The 16,774-nt window shown below is 25.0% G+C and overlaps 2 protein-coding genes across 20 annotated transcripts in view; one reads left to right on the top strand and one right to left on the bottom strand.

Moving 5' to 3' along the window:
- LOC107451473 (propionyl-CoA carboxylase alpha chain, mitochondrial) overlaps positions 1-5,754 on the bottom strand; it is a 32,053-nt gene extending 26,299 nt beyond the window's left edge. The window contains exons 1-2 of the mRNA XM_016067580.4: positions 5,515-5,754; positions 5,090-5,176 (exon numbers count right to left, since the gene is read on the bottom strand). Of these exons, the coding sequence (XP_015923066.1) occupies positions 5,090-5,176; positions 5,515-5,619 (192 nt within the window). The 5' untranslated portion in view covers positions 5,620-5,754. The remainder of the gene's footprint in view (positions 1-5,089; positions 5,177-5,514) is intronic.
- Positions 5,755-5,994: 240 nt separating this feature from the next.
- The window catches only part of faf (ubiquitin carboxyl-terminal hydrolase-like faf), a 99,071-nt gene continuing 88,291 nt past the window's right edge, over positions 5,995-16,774 (top strand). For 16 of the 19 annotated variants that reach the window (XR_015432453.1, XM_087158946.1, XM_087158939.1 and 13 more), the window contains exons 1-8: positions 5,995-6,136; positions 7,600-7,783; positions 11,134-11,326; positions 12,081-12,193; positions 14,251-14,363; positions 14,447-14,552; positions 16,055-16,170; positions 16,246-16,497. Coding sequence is in view for 18 of the 19 variants with exons in the window: in XM_087158946.1 (XP_087015072.1) it covers positions 7,679-7,783; positions 11,134-11,326; positions 12,081-12,193; positions 14,251-14,363; positions 14,447-14,552; positions 16,055-16,170; positions 16,246-16,497 (998 nt within the window). In the remaining variant the exon portion in view is untranslated. Of the gene's footprint in view, positions 6,267-6,411; positions 6,482-7,599; positions 7,784-11,133; positions 11,327-12,080; positions 12,194-14,250; positions 14,364-14,446; positions 14,553-16,054; positions 16,171-16,245; positions 16,498-16,774 lie in introns of all 19 variants that reach the window. The other 3 variants (XM_087158934.1, XM_087158935.1, XM_087158933.1) reach the window with 3 other exon arrangements.

Genomic DNA, 16,774 nt, shown 5'->3' with positions numbered 1-16,774 from the left:
CTATAATCTAGCATCAATGTGGCTTACGAGATAACAAATTACTGATTTTTTCCAGATTGTGGATAAAATATGAAAAAGGAGAATAAGACCATATAAAATATGAAATATATGTAAGAAATTATTATTGAGAAATATAAAACATAATATACAATAAAATAATTTAAAAATTTTGAAGAGCATCAACTGGTTTATGGGTCTTCACGAAAAAGTAATAATTAAAATATTGTGCTTAAGTTACAAAAATCAAGTTTATATTTATTTAATGTGACTTAACTTCCAACATGACTTTCAGATTTCCCATAGCAAATACCCCATGTAACTTATATAAGATTTAAGGCCAGAATGCTATTTGCCACATAAATTGAGTAACATTAGTTAAATAAAAAAAATTAACACATTAGTTTAAGAATTTTAATTAAGTTAAGAATTTTAGTTAGTTTAAGAATTTTAGTTAAGAATTTTAAAAAGCTTAAAAATTAAATAAAACGACTTTTCTATGGTTTTGCACGAAATAATAAGAAATAAAATATTGGGTGTAACATATCAGAATCGAGTTTCATATATTCCAAGCTAATTTTCCAGACATTATGCTCATTTCGTATAAATTTTATATTAAAATGTGTTGCAAGAATCTCTTAGTTTATTAGCTGTTAGTATTGTTATTTGAAAACCGATTTTTCAGCTACTTTCTTTAAGAATTTTAAAAAAAATTCTTGCAACAGATTTTAAGATAAACTTTATATAAAATGAACATAAAACCTGGAAATTTAATTGAGTTTATATAGTTAATTAATTAACTATATAAACTCAATTTTTAAAAGTTACATAAATACAATATTTATTAATTTTTCATGCAGACCAATTAAAAAAAAGTTATCGCAAACTTTTTAAAGTTATTTTTTTCATACTTTGTCTTCTTAAAATTCATTACGTCTGAAAAAAATTGCACCTCATTCTTCTCTTGGAAACATGTTAATTTAAAAGCAAAAGTATGAAAAAAATAAATGCATGCTTTCAAATAAACTTTAGAAATGTTAATTTGGTGATGTAAAAACAAATTGCATTCATGTTGCTGACTGAGCTTGAAAAAAAAAATTAATCAGTAAAGAACATGAGATAAAATCTTAAACAGGATTGTTTATAATTTTATTTATAACCATGGTTAATGTTAAACTAATGTGAAAAATTAATTTTTAAACATTTTGAACCGATTAATGAAAAAAATTTAAAATATATTGGGGATCTGGGGCTACCATCAAATATGATAAGCTATTTTAGCTCATCATGTTTGATAACCAAATTTACTTGATAACCAAATTAAAAGATATTTTGGATCTGGGGCTATCATCAAATATGATAAGCTAAAATAGCTTATCATATTTGATAACCAAATTTTAGAACCCTAGCGTCAACGATTCTGGATTCTAAATAGTGTTCTACTACAAGGAGAGATAAATAATTAATGATCACAAAAAAGAATCTCTATCTAAAAAATTATCTATATTTTATTAAAAATATCAGTTTAATTTGTTTCATGCTTTTTTGAATTTCAACATTTAATAGACTGATAAGCACATATGCACATACATGAGTTGATTGTCACTAAAAAATTCTTAATTTTATAAATCTTTTTAAAAGCTGCTACCCTAAGATTAATGCATTCACCAACCGTTGTATTTTTTGTTGGTATTAATCTGAGAAGAATAGTTTTTATATGGATAAAAAAGGAAAGATGCAACTTATTTCATTGCCAACTGATTTAAGAAACCTTCAATTATAGCAAACTGAAGAATCACAATAGACCCGTAATTCTCTTCAAAAGAAAGGCACACAAATTCTACTTGTAGATCTATGAAAAAATGAATTCTTTCGCCTATGTATAAAGTACATACAAATAAACTAAAAAAGTTTTCTTTTTTACATTTTCCTTCCATTTTTGTAGTCAGTTGTCTGAAAGGTGAAAGAATGATTGAAATGTTCAAAAGATGCTTGGTATTAAGAAAGGATAATTTGATGAATACAATGCACAAAGCGATGACCTAAAACATTTTAAAAACAGACAACAAATACTACAAACTATGGATTCCCAGATTATCAGTGCCAGACTATCAGTGCTGGATCCAACTCAAAAATCCTGAAAATTTCTTGAATAAAATCATTTAAATGACGCATTTCAAAAAATTAATGTCTTCATAATTTTAAATCATTGATATTTTCACAACATTAAAATCTAAATAAATTAATTATATGCAGCATAATTTAAATAAATAATTATGAATACCTTTACTTTTATATCTAGTCACATTTATTATTCTATCAGAAAAAATATTTATAAATTAAAGAGAGGCTAAGTATAAATTCTAGTTCTGAAACTTCTGGACCTTGGATTTCCGGATCGCAGTTAGCGAAAAATCCGGATTTTTCCCGGAGCACAATCATCTCTGCATATTGAAGTTAAAATTTTTTTAAAAATTTTATGGTATCATTTTTTAACATTTGAGTTTCAATAGAAATATATTTATCAATGGTAGACTCTTATAAAATTTTTACTTACACTTTTAAGCCAAAATAATTCTCTATCTGACTTTCAATATATCTGCTTAAATTATTTATATGCATTAGTGGACAAAATTATTTTCATTCTAATTTATTAAAACATCAGCACATTACCCTTTTACCATTAAAAATTAATTTCCTGGAATGAAAATTTCACAGTAGTAGGGGGATATGTGGTAGTTTTAAAATTTAAACAATGAAATGAATAATTGTTTTATTTTTGAAGCAAAATAATGCAATTTCTTTTCTATTTACTTAATTCGGTCTGCTGATACATCTCAAATTTAATAAACAATAAAAATTATGTATGTATAATAATAGATCAATCTTGACACTTTTAAAAATTTATGATAAAAAATAAATTAAAAAAATAAATAATTAGAGCAAAAATTGGTTGATGAAGGTGATGCCTCAAACTATGGATAATAAACATGTTTTATTACATATAAATTATTATTTCAGCTGATTCATTTATTTTATTTTTCCTCTTGATCTTTGATTCCATTAATCATTCACTATATAAAAATAATTCATAGTTAAGGTTGTCACAATAATGAACAGCATTCAGAAAAAAAATTAAAGAAAAAAAATTAAATAACAATAACTGAAGTCTATATACCTTCTTTCCTCAAACTATAACAGATTATAAATGGGTATAGTTGGAGAGGTACTGTGAGAATAGCTTAGTGCCAATTATTTTTCAAAGAAATAAAATTTTTTTAGCATAAATTTTTGAATTTTTTACTTATAACATTTTGTTTTTTATTTATTAAAAAATTTTTTTTGATTTTAATGTGTTGTAATTTTTTTAAAACTTGTTTAAAAAGTTTTAATTCCATGGGCAGTATTATTACTTGTTTGCAAAAATATTTTTTTACAAAATATCAAACTCTGATCGAAAAAAAAAAGCCACATTTTTAATTATTCTTTTCATTTCCAGAAGTAAAATTCAAAATAACAAGTTAATAAACCTTCCACTACTATTTTTTTAAATTTATTTAGAAATTTCAAACTAAATATAAATAGAAACAGAAGTTTCTATACAGTTGTGCGCAATTTAAAAAAATTAAAAAAAATTCTAAAATGTTGGAATTTTTTAGCATTAACTAACTGAAAAAATTTACCATTACTATACTATTTATAACCCTGAAAAAAATTACTATTCACTTTGACCTAATTTTTTATAAATTTAAAACTTAAGATAAAAAAAATCTTAAATGATAAAAACACAATTAGAGACAGAAAACAAAGAATTGAAAATTTGTATTCTATACATTTTAGAGACAAATTTTATTGTGAAATATAATACTGATTGTATAAAAGGAATACTGCAGCATCTATTTATCCCTTTTTTCTTGCAAAGGCTATTTTCAACTTGTTAATGTGTAACTCATTCTGTATTTTCAAAATGCTTTAAAAATGAAAACTTATGGAAAAAAATTATAGATTAATCAAAACTTTGAGAAATAACAGCTTTATCAACCCTCATCTGAATGAATAATATATAGTGATAGAAATATGATAATTTATAAATTATCAAAATTATAAATTATCAAAACTTTGAGAAATAACAGCTTTATCAACCCTCATCTGAATGAATAATATATAGTGATAGAAATATGATAATTTATAAATTATCATATTTATAGACTAATACTTACTCTTACTTTTTTTGCACTTTTCTATTGGAGAGGCTGAAGGAAATACAAATTTTTTTTTTACTTAACTTTTTTTTTAAATTTTTGCTAACTTCCATTTTGTTCAGTGTTTATCTCAAAATGGCAGGAGTTATTAATAAAATCATAGCTTAAAAAAATAATTACTAAAACATTCATAAATATTTAAAAATAAAAGTCTCTTATTTTTATATAAAAGTTTTCAATACATTTATCTAAAAATAATTCTTTTTTTCTTTATTTTCTTAAAATTATAGTTGGACCTTATCTGTTTGAGGAGCTTATAAAATACTTATTACAATAGAACTTATATTAATGCACAATAGTACTTATATTAATGTACAATAGACCTATTACTTTAATACTTAATACCACAATATCAACAGTATCTATTATCTGAATTAAATAAAGATCACTGAGATCAATTACAGTAAAGCTGGTTTTAATTTGGCACCCTGAAACTAATAAGTACTTTCTTAGGTAAATAGAGAATTTTTCAAAATATACAAATAAATTTAAATTTATAAAACCCAGATGCCATTTCTGTCAATTTATTAAATTTCTTTTCTATAACACATTCAAACAAAATTTTTTATTTCATAATTAATTAACTCAATAATTACAATTCATATCTAATATAAACTTCAAAATTCATGAAATATATTATAAAAATAGCTTTCAATTAGTAAAATAAACTTAATTTGAGAACTGATATAAAATACTTTCATTAACATAGATTATATTGAATAGAAATTAGTACAACTTCAAAACATATCTTATAAAATATTTTACACATATTTATTTATTTATTATAAGTACTTTATTTTTATAAGTACTTTAAATATATCTTAACAAACCTCTTCATGATGATCAATTGGATCCAAAACGGGAAGTTTGTACTTATCATCAGAAAAATATCTAATCTGTACTCCTGATAAAGTATTCTGTAAAAAAAAATAAAAAAAAGTAATTATCAATTCAAATTACAAGGGAAAAAAGAGAAAAAAACATTGAACACGACAAATCATTTCAATTAGAAACTTGATAAATCAATTAACACAAATTATCTCTGAAGATTTCGACGTATTAAACGATCCAAGGTAAAACTAATTAAGAAAATTCTAAGATTATTTATATAAAATATTCCTTTGTTTTCAGTATCAATCATGAAAGAAATTTACCGATTTTAAAGATAATTTCAATCAAAAATCAGATAATATATACATTTATATAGATGTCTATCATCAATAATTTTTAAAATATGCAAAAAGTTTATACTAACTTTTGAAAACAAAAATCCACTTTTTTTGCAATATCGCGATTTTGACAAAATTAAAAGTTTGTTGGGAAAATTAGTTCGTAAAAATAATAGACATGATGAAGCCATATTATTAATTAAAAGTAGATTCTAATTAACTATCAATCCCTGTTGATATTTTCACTAACCGCTTGCTTTATCCGAAAAATCGTTTTGTTGCTTTGCACATTGCTGTTTTGTTCGTCTGCTCTTCAACAACATATTATAGCAGAAAAAAATCGAATTATCGCCAATGTTGTTGATGTTTATTATTACGTAAGTAATGAAATTTTTTGTTTTTATTGATTTAATCTTTGAAGGAAACTAAATTTTATCTGGTCAACTTCATTAGAGGAACGGAATTTTATTTTTATTATAAAAAGTTAAATTTCGATCTAAAAATAAAATAATTGTTTGCAAATGTTTGGCGACAACTCGCAAAGAAAGCGATTTATTTTCATGTTTGATAGCCCTGCGAGATTAGCAACTCATACGACTACTGAGTCACTAGCCGGTCAACATAGGCACGTAAACCTTGCCTTTCCTTTGTATTATAGATGAACGTTTTTACAAATAATGTTACATTTTTGCATAGTAAATATAGATGGTAAGCGAATTTTAATTTAATCCAAGCTTCAATGTTTTTAGAACTCCCTTTTTTCCATCCGAACTATGTTTGTGTTTTCTCACAAATAAAGTTTGACGTTTCAAGCAAGTCCGTCAGAGAGTTGGCAATTGTATGAAATAGTTATACTCTCTAGCTTTATGAAAATTTTCGATTGTTACTTGGCTTTTATACTCTAATTATTTCATAAAATTATTAATTTGAGTTTTATTAAAAATATTTTAACCTTTAAAATATACCTTTCCTTTTTTTTGCAGTCTGATACATATTCAAAGGGGAAATCGGACCCATCGGTAGGCTTAAGCAAACAGAAACAATACGTAAAATGTAAACAAATCTGATTTTCCTTTAAAATTAATTTCTATTGATTGAATTAAGTTTCTTAAGTGAAGATATTACTTTTAAACTTTAATGTTTGGATAAATAAAATGTATGCTTTATTTATTTCGTTTAAAAATAGGAACACTGCATTAATATTGTGTAATTTATCTTTTATTTTTTTGATGAGCTGTAGGGTAGAGATATGAATATTTTTATCTCTCGCTTTTAGTTTCTGTATCTTCCAATTTTAAACTGAGCAAAATTAAAGAATATTTTTAAAGTCTTGTTTAATGTTGATTGTTTCTATGTGATATTAAAACTTACGCCCTCAACTTCCGATTGAAGTGTAAACGTGTATTTAATGTTTCAATTAATATTAGTTTATGCTCCTTACTCGAAAATTGAATAATTCTGTTCTTCAATGATTTTTATTTCTCCTTAAAATATAGTAGATTATGCTGTAAGTAAACTAGTTTTCTGTAGTAGTGTTCTTTCACAATGGTTATAATATTAATTGTCTTTATATTTTATTGCAATTTTGAAGCACAAAGTAAATACTTAATCAGATATATAATGATATGTTATGTAAATTTTGTTAAAATTTTTTGTTGCTTTCATTTATATGCGTGTTTCTCAAGTCATTGAAAATTTCTTAATCCATGTTTTTTAATAGTTTGTTGTTATTAAGTATAAAGATAAATGTTTTAAAAATCAAATGATCTTTATGTATATAGTTCAAATTTTGTTTAAGATGTTATAAGCCTTTTCAATTTTACATTACCAAATCATGTTAATTTATAATTTCATGATATGAAATCGTAAATCCTTATACATAACTGAGTTGTGTTATGTTCAGGATAATTTTACTTATTTAAACTCATAAATAAAAATGTAGGTTTAAATTTTCTTAGATAATGATTTTGATTTAAATTTCAATGCTTTATCAAATAAAATGCACTTGTATTTATTAATTTTTTTATTTCTAGCTATCATTTGTTAGTAAACTTATCTATGTATATATAAATATATATGCTTATAAATATTTACCATCTTGTCAAATGTTATCAATTATTATTATTAGCATATGATTTGAGTTCTTTTGGATATTTTAATTTTTCTTTTAGTAAATACCGATGTTAATCTAAGAAAATACAAAGACTGGCTAGTTTTTAAAGCGGTGTGTAAAGTATCAGTGGAATAAACATGACTATTGTCATGCGTGGTGGACAAGTTGGTGGTGGCGGGGATTCACCACAGGAAAATATTCCAATGCAGTCAAGAACTAACCCAGTACCTAGTCCAAATACTGTAAGTAAAGTTCTTTAACAGTCAAAATCATTTAATAATCAATAATAATTTTTGTATGCTATGTGCTTAGTCATTTTTTACTAGTTTTTAAATTAAAGTTTAATTAATGTTGTAGTAAACATAGAAAAACATGTTTCAAAAAAGTTAAATTGGCAATGGTTAGTTTGAAAAAAAACTTTTGACTTCATCTTTAAAATTGCATTTATTTTATATGTTTTATCATTATAATTCAATAATGACATAACATATATCCTTTATCATTATAATATCATTTATTATTAAATCTGTCATTATCATTATAAATCAATTATGTAATTGCTACTTGGATTTATTTCTGACCTAAATTTTATTTTTCTAGCAAGTAAGATACAGCTTTTATTAATTATTATGAATGGGCATTATGTTTAGCATTCTAGTTTTAAAATGTAAAACTTATTTCAGTAATTTGATTTTCTAAAATGTCAAATGTTACAAAGAACATATCATTTTGTAATTATACACATTTTGTTGTTTATATTCTTGTACAAGTAAATTATTAATAATAAATATTATTTATCAGTTGGTATATTTCTAATTAATAGCATAATTTAGATGCTTTATAGTAATCTCTATTATTTTAACCTTTAATCCAAAATTTTATTTTTTTTAAAATTGTATTTTTTTAAATACTAAATTTTTTAAAAATGTTTTTAAATCTTCATTAGCATTTGTACATAAAAAAAAGTTTTGTGAAAGCTAACATAATTGGATGATTGCTATGCAAGGCAGTGCGCAAATTTAGTCTGTAAAAGAAATTGAATAGTTTTTTTTAATGTTGATCTAAAGCAATTAAATATTTAGTTTATAAAATTATTATTTTTGACATATTTTAATTGTTATTAAAACTTCAAATGTAGGATGCTTTAAATGTTTTAGCATTATTATAAATAAAAGTTTTTATTTACTTTTAAAGTTTTATTTCTGGATGATTAAGAGTTCAGAAAATAGTTATAATTTTGTAATGTATTTTAATGGCTTTTTATATGAGATAGGCAAAGGGGTTTTAAAATGTCCAGGCATTGTGAATATTTCTTTAAGAGTTAACATCTTATCTAGTAAATGGTATGTTAATAAATACTAAGAATCTAAGTGTGCTATAAAATTTTAGGTTACTTTCATCCTTAGCTTTTCTGAACCCCTGATCTTAAATTATCCTCGTTTGCTTTCAATTAAGGATATTTATTTTTTCAACACATTGAATGTATAGAATAGATATTAAATTGCCCTATGATTTCTAATTTCTAGTTATGATTTAAAAGAAAGGTTTTAAAAAGCCAGTTTATTATTTATTTTATAATTTGTTTCTTCAATGTAAAAATGTTTCAGATTTTCTTTTTCTAGACACTGTTTTATTACTTAAAATTTATGTTATTGTTAGAAAGTTTAGCGATTTAATTTTTCATTAGTTAGAAATTGCAACATTTTCAAACTGAAAGAAAGTATTTCAGTACCACTTGCAGATATTTTTAAAGATACTATGCGTCGAAGGCTAAAACTATGGAAAATAAGTCAGATAAAAAATACTCATTTAAGTAAGACATGTTTAAATTACACATTAGATTATTTTAAAATTTAATGGCATTTATCATTATATGGTTAAGAATTGAACTTTAATGATATTATAACTTGACCCAGTAAGACTCATCAAGGAAAAATATTTGTTAAGAAAAGAACCTAGTTAATTTTACATTTTAAATCAAAAGTCACTTTGATTTTATTAGAATTCAACTAAAAGATTATTTCTTCATTAGATATAAAAATACTTAAAAGCGCTAATAAAGATTTCCATAATTTTATTCATTTTTAACTTCATTTTTAGTTTTAATATTTAAGAAAAAATTTCTTCTTAATTTCTTATGATTTTGCTCCTAAAATTCTAAGAAATCTTCATAGTTTTAATTTGGGGAATATTTCCGTATCCTGAAGAAAAAAGAATTCAAAGGGTATGCTCATAGTCACCCTCAAGAAAACCTCTACATTTAAAAAAAAAAAAATTTAAAAATTCCAAGTTAAAAATTTATTTGGTGTTTTAAAGATTGTAATTGGTCCAACATATCCCCATAATTAGGGCATAAAAAATACTTTGATTGCAATTTAAGAAGGGGGAAAAAAATTGTAGATTCTTCTTGCATGAATTATGTCATATATTTGGATGTTTATAAAGGATTAATTTGTTGGAATATGATAACCCTAAAAATTAACAATATGCTAAAAAAAGTATCAAATGCCTCCAATTATATTGAAACTTTTTGACCATACTGTTCGTTGTAGTTCCATTTTTACTTTTAATCTTTTCAACTAGTATCCACTGTACTTTTACTAGTACATTCTTTTCAACTAGTACATTTACAAACTAGTTTCTCTTATGTTTAGAAAGGGAACGGTGTAAAACAAAAACAATTTCTTATAGTTATCTATTTGCCACGACCTCTGGAAACCAAGTGTATACAAAAATTTACATTTTGAAACCAGTTAATTCTTTTAAATTTTTTTTTTTCTTTTGAATTAAAAAAAAAAAAAAATTCATAATGGACATAATCAAAAATCATCAAACTATGGTCCTTGACCAAAAACATTATGAATCCATCCCAGGATCCACTCAGGTGACATGTCTTGATATGTATTCTAGTATATTTTTATTACTTATGAAAAGTTAGTTAGTAAATTTTACTAAACAATTTTGAAAAACATGTATTTGGGTATATTAATGATATGAAATAAGTCCTAAAAACTTTTAATCAGTATAGTACTTTTGTTCCATTGTTATATCATTCTCTGGCTAGTTCTGAAATTAAAAGTTTGTGTGCATTTTAGAACTACAAATATTGGTTTGATGAGAGTTAAACAGTGGATTCAAGAGTCAAAATTCTCTACCTCGGAAAGGCAAAAATATTGAAATGTTTTAAACTTATCCCAAGAATTTAAAAACAGTTTTTCTTAAACTTGAGAAATGCATGATTCTTTCTCCTAATAACGTTGTTGCTGCCTAGATTTTGGCACTTGATACTTTATTAGATATCAGTGTAACCCTTAGGCTAAGAAGATGGGGAACTGCTCTATATAATCACTTAAATATGTTTTAAAAGTTTTTGTCTTAGATGAAATTATGCTGTACACAATTGTTATGATTTCATAACTTTATTCGATATTAGACTAAGAAATAATCAAATGGTTAAGCATAGATAAGCTAATTTTAAGAAGGATGATTATTTATATTAAAGATTTCTACTGATTATTTAGTTTTTACTTAAAATTTTTGTAATCTTAAAATGCTTTGTTTTACAAATTTCAAAGTAACATGTATTTTTCAGCTTAATGAAAGTGATGGTAGTGGGGATCAAGATGAAACCAATGAACTGCCCGAAGGACAAGAGCCAGAATTTCCTCTGGCTGAATTAGCTCGCTTAGATGAAATGATAAATAGACCAAGATGGGTTGTCCCCGTTTTACCAAAAGGAGAACTAGAAGTTCTTTTAGATGCAGCTATCAGTTTATGTAAATTAGGTGAGATTAATTTTCTACTCTTATGTTTCATTCTGCACCCTGTGGCAGAATTTTTTCGGGTTTTCTGCGACATACCTCTCCAGAGGTCTGTCCATTCCGAATTTACTACCTTTTAGCGGTACCTTCACAAATTCAACTTTAGGAAAAACAGCAGTATAATAATAATAATAGTCTTTCTTATAATTTTATTTTCGTATCCCTTATGAAACGATAAATCCATATTTTTACCATATTTCTGTGTTGATCTTTTAATATAATTTTTAATTTTCGCAAATTATATCTAAATTTTCACAAAATAGGTACCTCTCAGAAAAGCCTAGACAGACTCCTGTTCTCTAACACTAATATCTTTCAGCAATATACTTAATATTCCCCCAGGTGTTAATGTTTGAATCTCTTTTTACTTTTTCAAAAATTTAAGAGTAGATGTATTTTTATAATTTTTTGAAATATTTTGTGATCTAAATATTTGTATGCAAATCGCATGAATGAAAATTATACATCAACTAAGATCAATGCATTATTTGTTTTTTTAAATTACTTTTTACCCCTGAAGTTAACTGAAAGATTTTTATTTGCTGTAATATAATATAGACATTTATTTACTAGTTTATTTTTATGTTCTTTTACTAATCAAATGAAGAAACCTGCATTTAATATTTTTTTGTGCAATTTAAAATAGAGGTGTAGTTAAGTAGAGATTATGTATTTAAGTGTAAATTCTGTTGAAAATAAACTAAACTTCACTTTTTAGGTGTAGATACTCGTAGTGAAGCTTGTCAAAGGTTTTTCAGAGATGGGCTTACAATATCATTTACGAAAATACTCACAGATGAAGCAGTTAGTGGTTGGAAATTTGAAATTCATGTGAGTCATAATTAATTGTCTCTCATATCTGTTAACTTGTACTATCTAATTGTTTTTTCTGTCAATACTAATACAATTTGGTATTAAACAAATGTATATTCTTGCATTAATACTACATTTACGGCAAAAAATATTCCAGTTAAAAATTTTATGAATACAATGCTCTTAGTTTAAGGTAAGCTGTTAAGTTTGCTTTAAGGTCATGGTCACTTAAAGTGGGCATTATTAGCCAGTCATTCTATTATTCCTAATATTAAAGTTGCTTAAACTGCTGGAAACTAGTATTTTCTGGAAAGTTGACTGAGACTTATTAACCGGAAAAAAAACTATTGCTGAAGTCAGTGGTTAAGAAATTGATTTAAGTTTGTATTATTGATGAATTACTTATGCTTGATTAAATAAAGTTTATTTGTAATTACTATTCTATGTGAAGTAAATCAAATTTGATGATAACGGAAAAAAAATTCATTGAATTAAACTTTCATAAATAGAATTTGCATTCTTTTTTGCTTTATTTTATTACTTCCCCACATTTCACTTCATTAAAATATGTTCAAAGATATAATTAGTTTTTCCTCACTATGACTGAAACAGGCTTTCTTAACCTTTAAAATGTATTTGAAAAGTACCTGATTTTACTTAAAAATTAAATCTATGAAAAGTTAAGAGGAAAATTTCCATAATAAATTGAAATTTCTCCTCTCTTGAATAATTTTCTTTTATGAAGTAATAATTGTATTTAAATTTGTAAGGAAAAAAAAAATATTCGCCTTGGTCAGTTTACAAATCTAGTTCTGGGAAAGATGTTTCTTAAGTTAGCATAAATAGATATGGTTATTTCTTTGTAATGTGAATAATAATTATCTGAAAAATTATTTATCTTTTTTAAGTCAGTTAGTATAATTTTTAATGATTCACGAGTAAGTTACTAAATGAAAATCACAAAATTATTTCTGTGAATAAATAAAACATTTCTCCACCCTCCCATTTAGATGCTTAGTTCCCTGTAACCTGATAACATTTTATGTTTACTTAGTTTCATTTGTTTACATAGCTTTGGAATAATTTGCATAAATTTGTCCTTTTTTAAAAAAGTTTGTATTTACGCATTTTTGAAATCAATATCGCGACTCGTATTCACTTGAATTTAAAATCCAATGTCTCTAGTCGTATTCACAGGATCTAAAATTCATGCATCGCGATTTGTATTTACGCTTTTCAAAAGTCCGATATTGTGATTTGTATTATGGCCTTCCTAAATCCAATATCGCGATTCATATTAGCACAATTTTAAAACCTAATATCGTGATTTGTAATTTCGCTTTCTTAAAATCTGATATCTTGTAAGATTTTTTTAAGTACTAAATTTTTTTCTTTAATTAGTTAGTATAAAAGTGTGTTTTGTTGAGAGGTAATTTAATTATAAATCTTAGTTCAAAAAAATTATATTAAATATGAATAGTAAATAAATTGATATCTTGTTATCGAGTTTTTGCTCATAAAATTGTAGGGTTTTTCACTTCGTGTCGCAGTCACCCCTCAAATATGGAAATGAATCTTTATTTGAGAAATAAATTAAAATCTTATGAAGATATGATTCGTTATAGAGATGAATTTCACTAAAGGTGGAGTTGAAACCATCAAAATTATTCTTTTGAAACTTGAAAAATGTTCATAACAATCTCTTTTGAGTAGAATAATTTGTATTCAAAGCATTTTATAGTTTTGATAAATAGATTGACAGCTCTGGTGAATAAATTGGTTTCGATGATTCTATTCCACTTTGGTTATATGGCGCAGCATGTCCTTTTGTGGACATAGTGCCATTAAACCCTACATTCAATTCAATTTCATTTTGGTTATTGTTGAGTTCAATGATAATTTGAAAGATTTTGTTTACTAATTTTTTTCCCTTTAACTTTTAATGTGTCATCTCTAAGTAATTATAATTATTTTTCACTTCCCTGTGAGGAAAATTATTTTGTTTCAATGTTAGTTTCCTTTAAATAATTTAATCAATTTTAAGAAAATAAATAATAAATCACTTGTTATTTCAGAGGTGCATAATGAAAAACTGTGAACATTTAGTAGAGATTTGTGTTTTAAAACTTAAACAAGACTGTCTCCCTCTGCTTGAGTTATTAGCTATGGTGCTCAATCCGAATAGCAAGTATGTATTTTTGAAAATCACTGATTTCATTTTTTACATATTTTACTTTTCGCTTTTAATTTCATTTTCTTATTTATATAAAGATTTCACACGTTTAATGGCACAAGACCTTCTGAAACAGTTCCTACTGGCTCTCAAATTCCAGATGATGAAGTATTCGCAAGGCCGGCAGATTTGAGAACGCCTAAAGTATGAATTATTTCATTTGACATTCTATATATTTGTTACTGACATATTAATTTTTTAATCATGTGCTATTTAATATTTATCTAATTTGCCAATTAATTAGCTGTTATAGTTCTGCATATTTACTGTGCTCAAAATTAAAATAGGTACACTTTAACTTTATTCTAACAATCAGATTTTCCTTCTCTAAAATGCAGTCTGTGGGATTTGATTCTGTATAAATTATTTCATTAACATTGCATATATTTTTTTTGGGCACATTCATTTTTTAATCATGCGCTATTTAATAGTTATCTAATTTGCTGATTAATTAGCTGTTGCAGTACTATGTATTTACTGTTAAATTAATATAGGAACAACTTAACTTTTATTCTAATAATCAGATTTTCCCACTCTAAAATGATGTCTGTGTGATTTGATTGTGTATAAATTGTTTCATTAAAATTGCATATATTTGTTGCTGGCATATTAATTTTTTAATCATGTGCTATTTAATATTTTTGCTAATTAGCTGTTACAGTTCTGTGTATTTACTGTGCACAAAATTAAAATAGGGACATCTCAGTAACTGTTATTCTAACAATCAGATTTTCTCATTCTAAAATGCAGTATGTGTGATTTGAAAAGCTTAGCAATATGCTAATTTGTGCACATGATATTTTAGTTACTAAGTCAGACATAAAAATCCTACTTCTTAACAATCATCTTAATATAGTGTGACATAACTTCCTTAAAATATTGCTAAAATAGCATTCTTACCTTAACACATTTTGCTCATTTAATTAAAGTAGTTATTTTTGTATTTTAATAGTGATGAGGTTTATGGTCGTGAGCCTTTAGCAATATGTCAATAATATATATAAATTTGTCAATAGTTTTTCTTCACATTTATGTACTATTTGTTGAAACCTTTATTCATCTTTCAAGGAATTATAAAATGCTTTATAAAAGTTTAATTATGAATTTAATGTTCACCTATATTTATACAAATAAAGAGCTTAAGTATAGTAATGCTAAGAAAACAATTTCTAAGCAATAAATATTTTTATTTACATTTTATCATTTCTACTGAATGTATTTAAAACATGGAAACAGTAGCAGCAGTAAATAAATATTAAAATAGAACGTTTTTATACAAAGTGATCATCTAAAGTGCACTTCTTATTTTAAAAAGCAATTAATTAAAAATAAAAGTGAAGTAAGAATTATCACATTTACAGAAAGGGATAAAACTGTGCTAAAGGATTTCAGTTATATAAATGAAATATTTAATCATTATGATGATTACAAATGAATGGAGATAATGTTGAAATGGTGTTTAAATGTAAATAACTTATAGTTTGTGATTTATTTTATTTATTTATTTTTGTTGTTGCTAATTTTAGTTCAATGTAAAAGAAAATATTTATTGTATTTGTAAATCACTGTTATTTTGTTAGTAGTTAAATCAGTTTAATATATTAAATTACATGCCTCTTGTGTAATAGTATATTTTTTTATAATAGGGTTGGCTGGTAGATCTGATCAATAGATTCGGTACCCTTGGTGGTTTCGATCTTTTGTTGGAACGATTTCAAAGCCATGTTGCCATTTCTGTTCCTGTCATTGCTGCACTTATTAGGTACTATTCAAATCATGCGTTGTGATTATCATAAATCTTTTCCCAGCACAATTTCTCATTAAACTTTTTTTTCAGACCCTTTGGAATGTGCCATGATTTACTCACAGTGCATACTGTAGAAAAATATTTTATGCCTATTGTTGAAATAGTGCCATCTTTTTTGGATAATCTCACAGATGATGAACTGAAGAAAGAGGCCAAAAATGAAACAAAAAATGATGCTCTTTCTGGAATAGTGAAAGCATTGAAGTGCTTAGCTGCAAAAGTTCCCAATCAAGAAAATACTGTGAAGAGCTTAGAAACTTTTAGATTAAAAATGATATTAAGGTAAACTCAATTTTTTTCTCTCTCTATGTATAAAAACATCGTAAGGGATGCCTCTGTTTTGGGTGTTCATATTGCATCACATTTTGTTTTACCGCGTAAAAATTATAAGACTTAGAAAGGGGGGAATAAAAAAGTGTATAGCGATTAAGATAGAATAAAAAAATTTACATTTGATAATTAGTTCGAGAATTATTAATTGTTTAACTTGATAGAAAAAAATACCATATTGGAACTGATTTTTCTTGTCATTGATTTGATTAAAATGCAATCCAATCAT

Source organism: Parasteatoda tepidariorum, chromosome 3 (assembly GCF_982258835.1).
Source record: "Parasteatoda tepidariorum strain Cologne lab strain chromosome 3, Ptep-v5.0, whole genome shotgun sequence".
Taxonomy (NCBI): domain Eukaryota; kingdom Metazoa; phylum Arthropoda; class Arachnida; order Araneae; family Theridiidae; genus Parasteatoda; species Parasteatoda tepidariorum.
The sequence above is the reverse complement of the archived record's forward strand: the minus strand, read 5'-3'. Positions and strand labels throughout refer to the sequence as shown.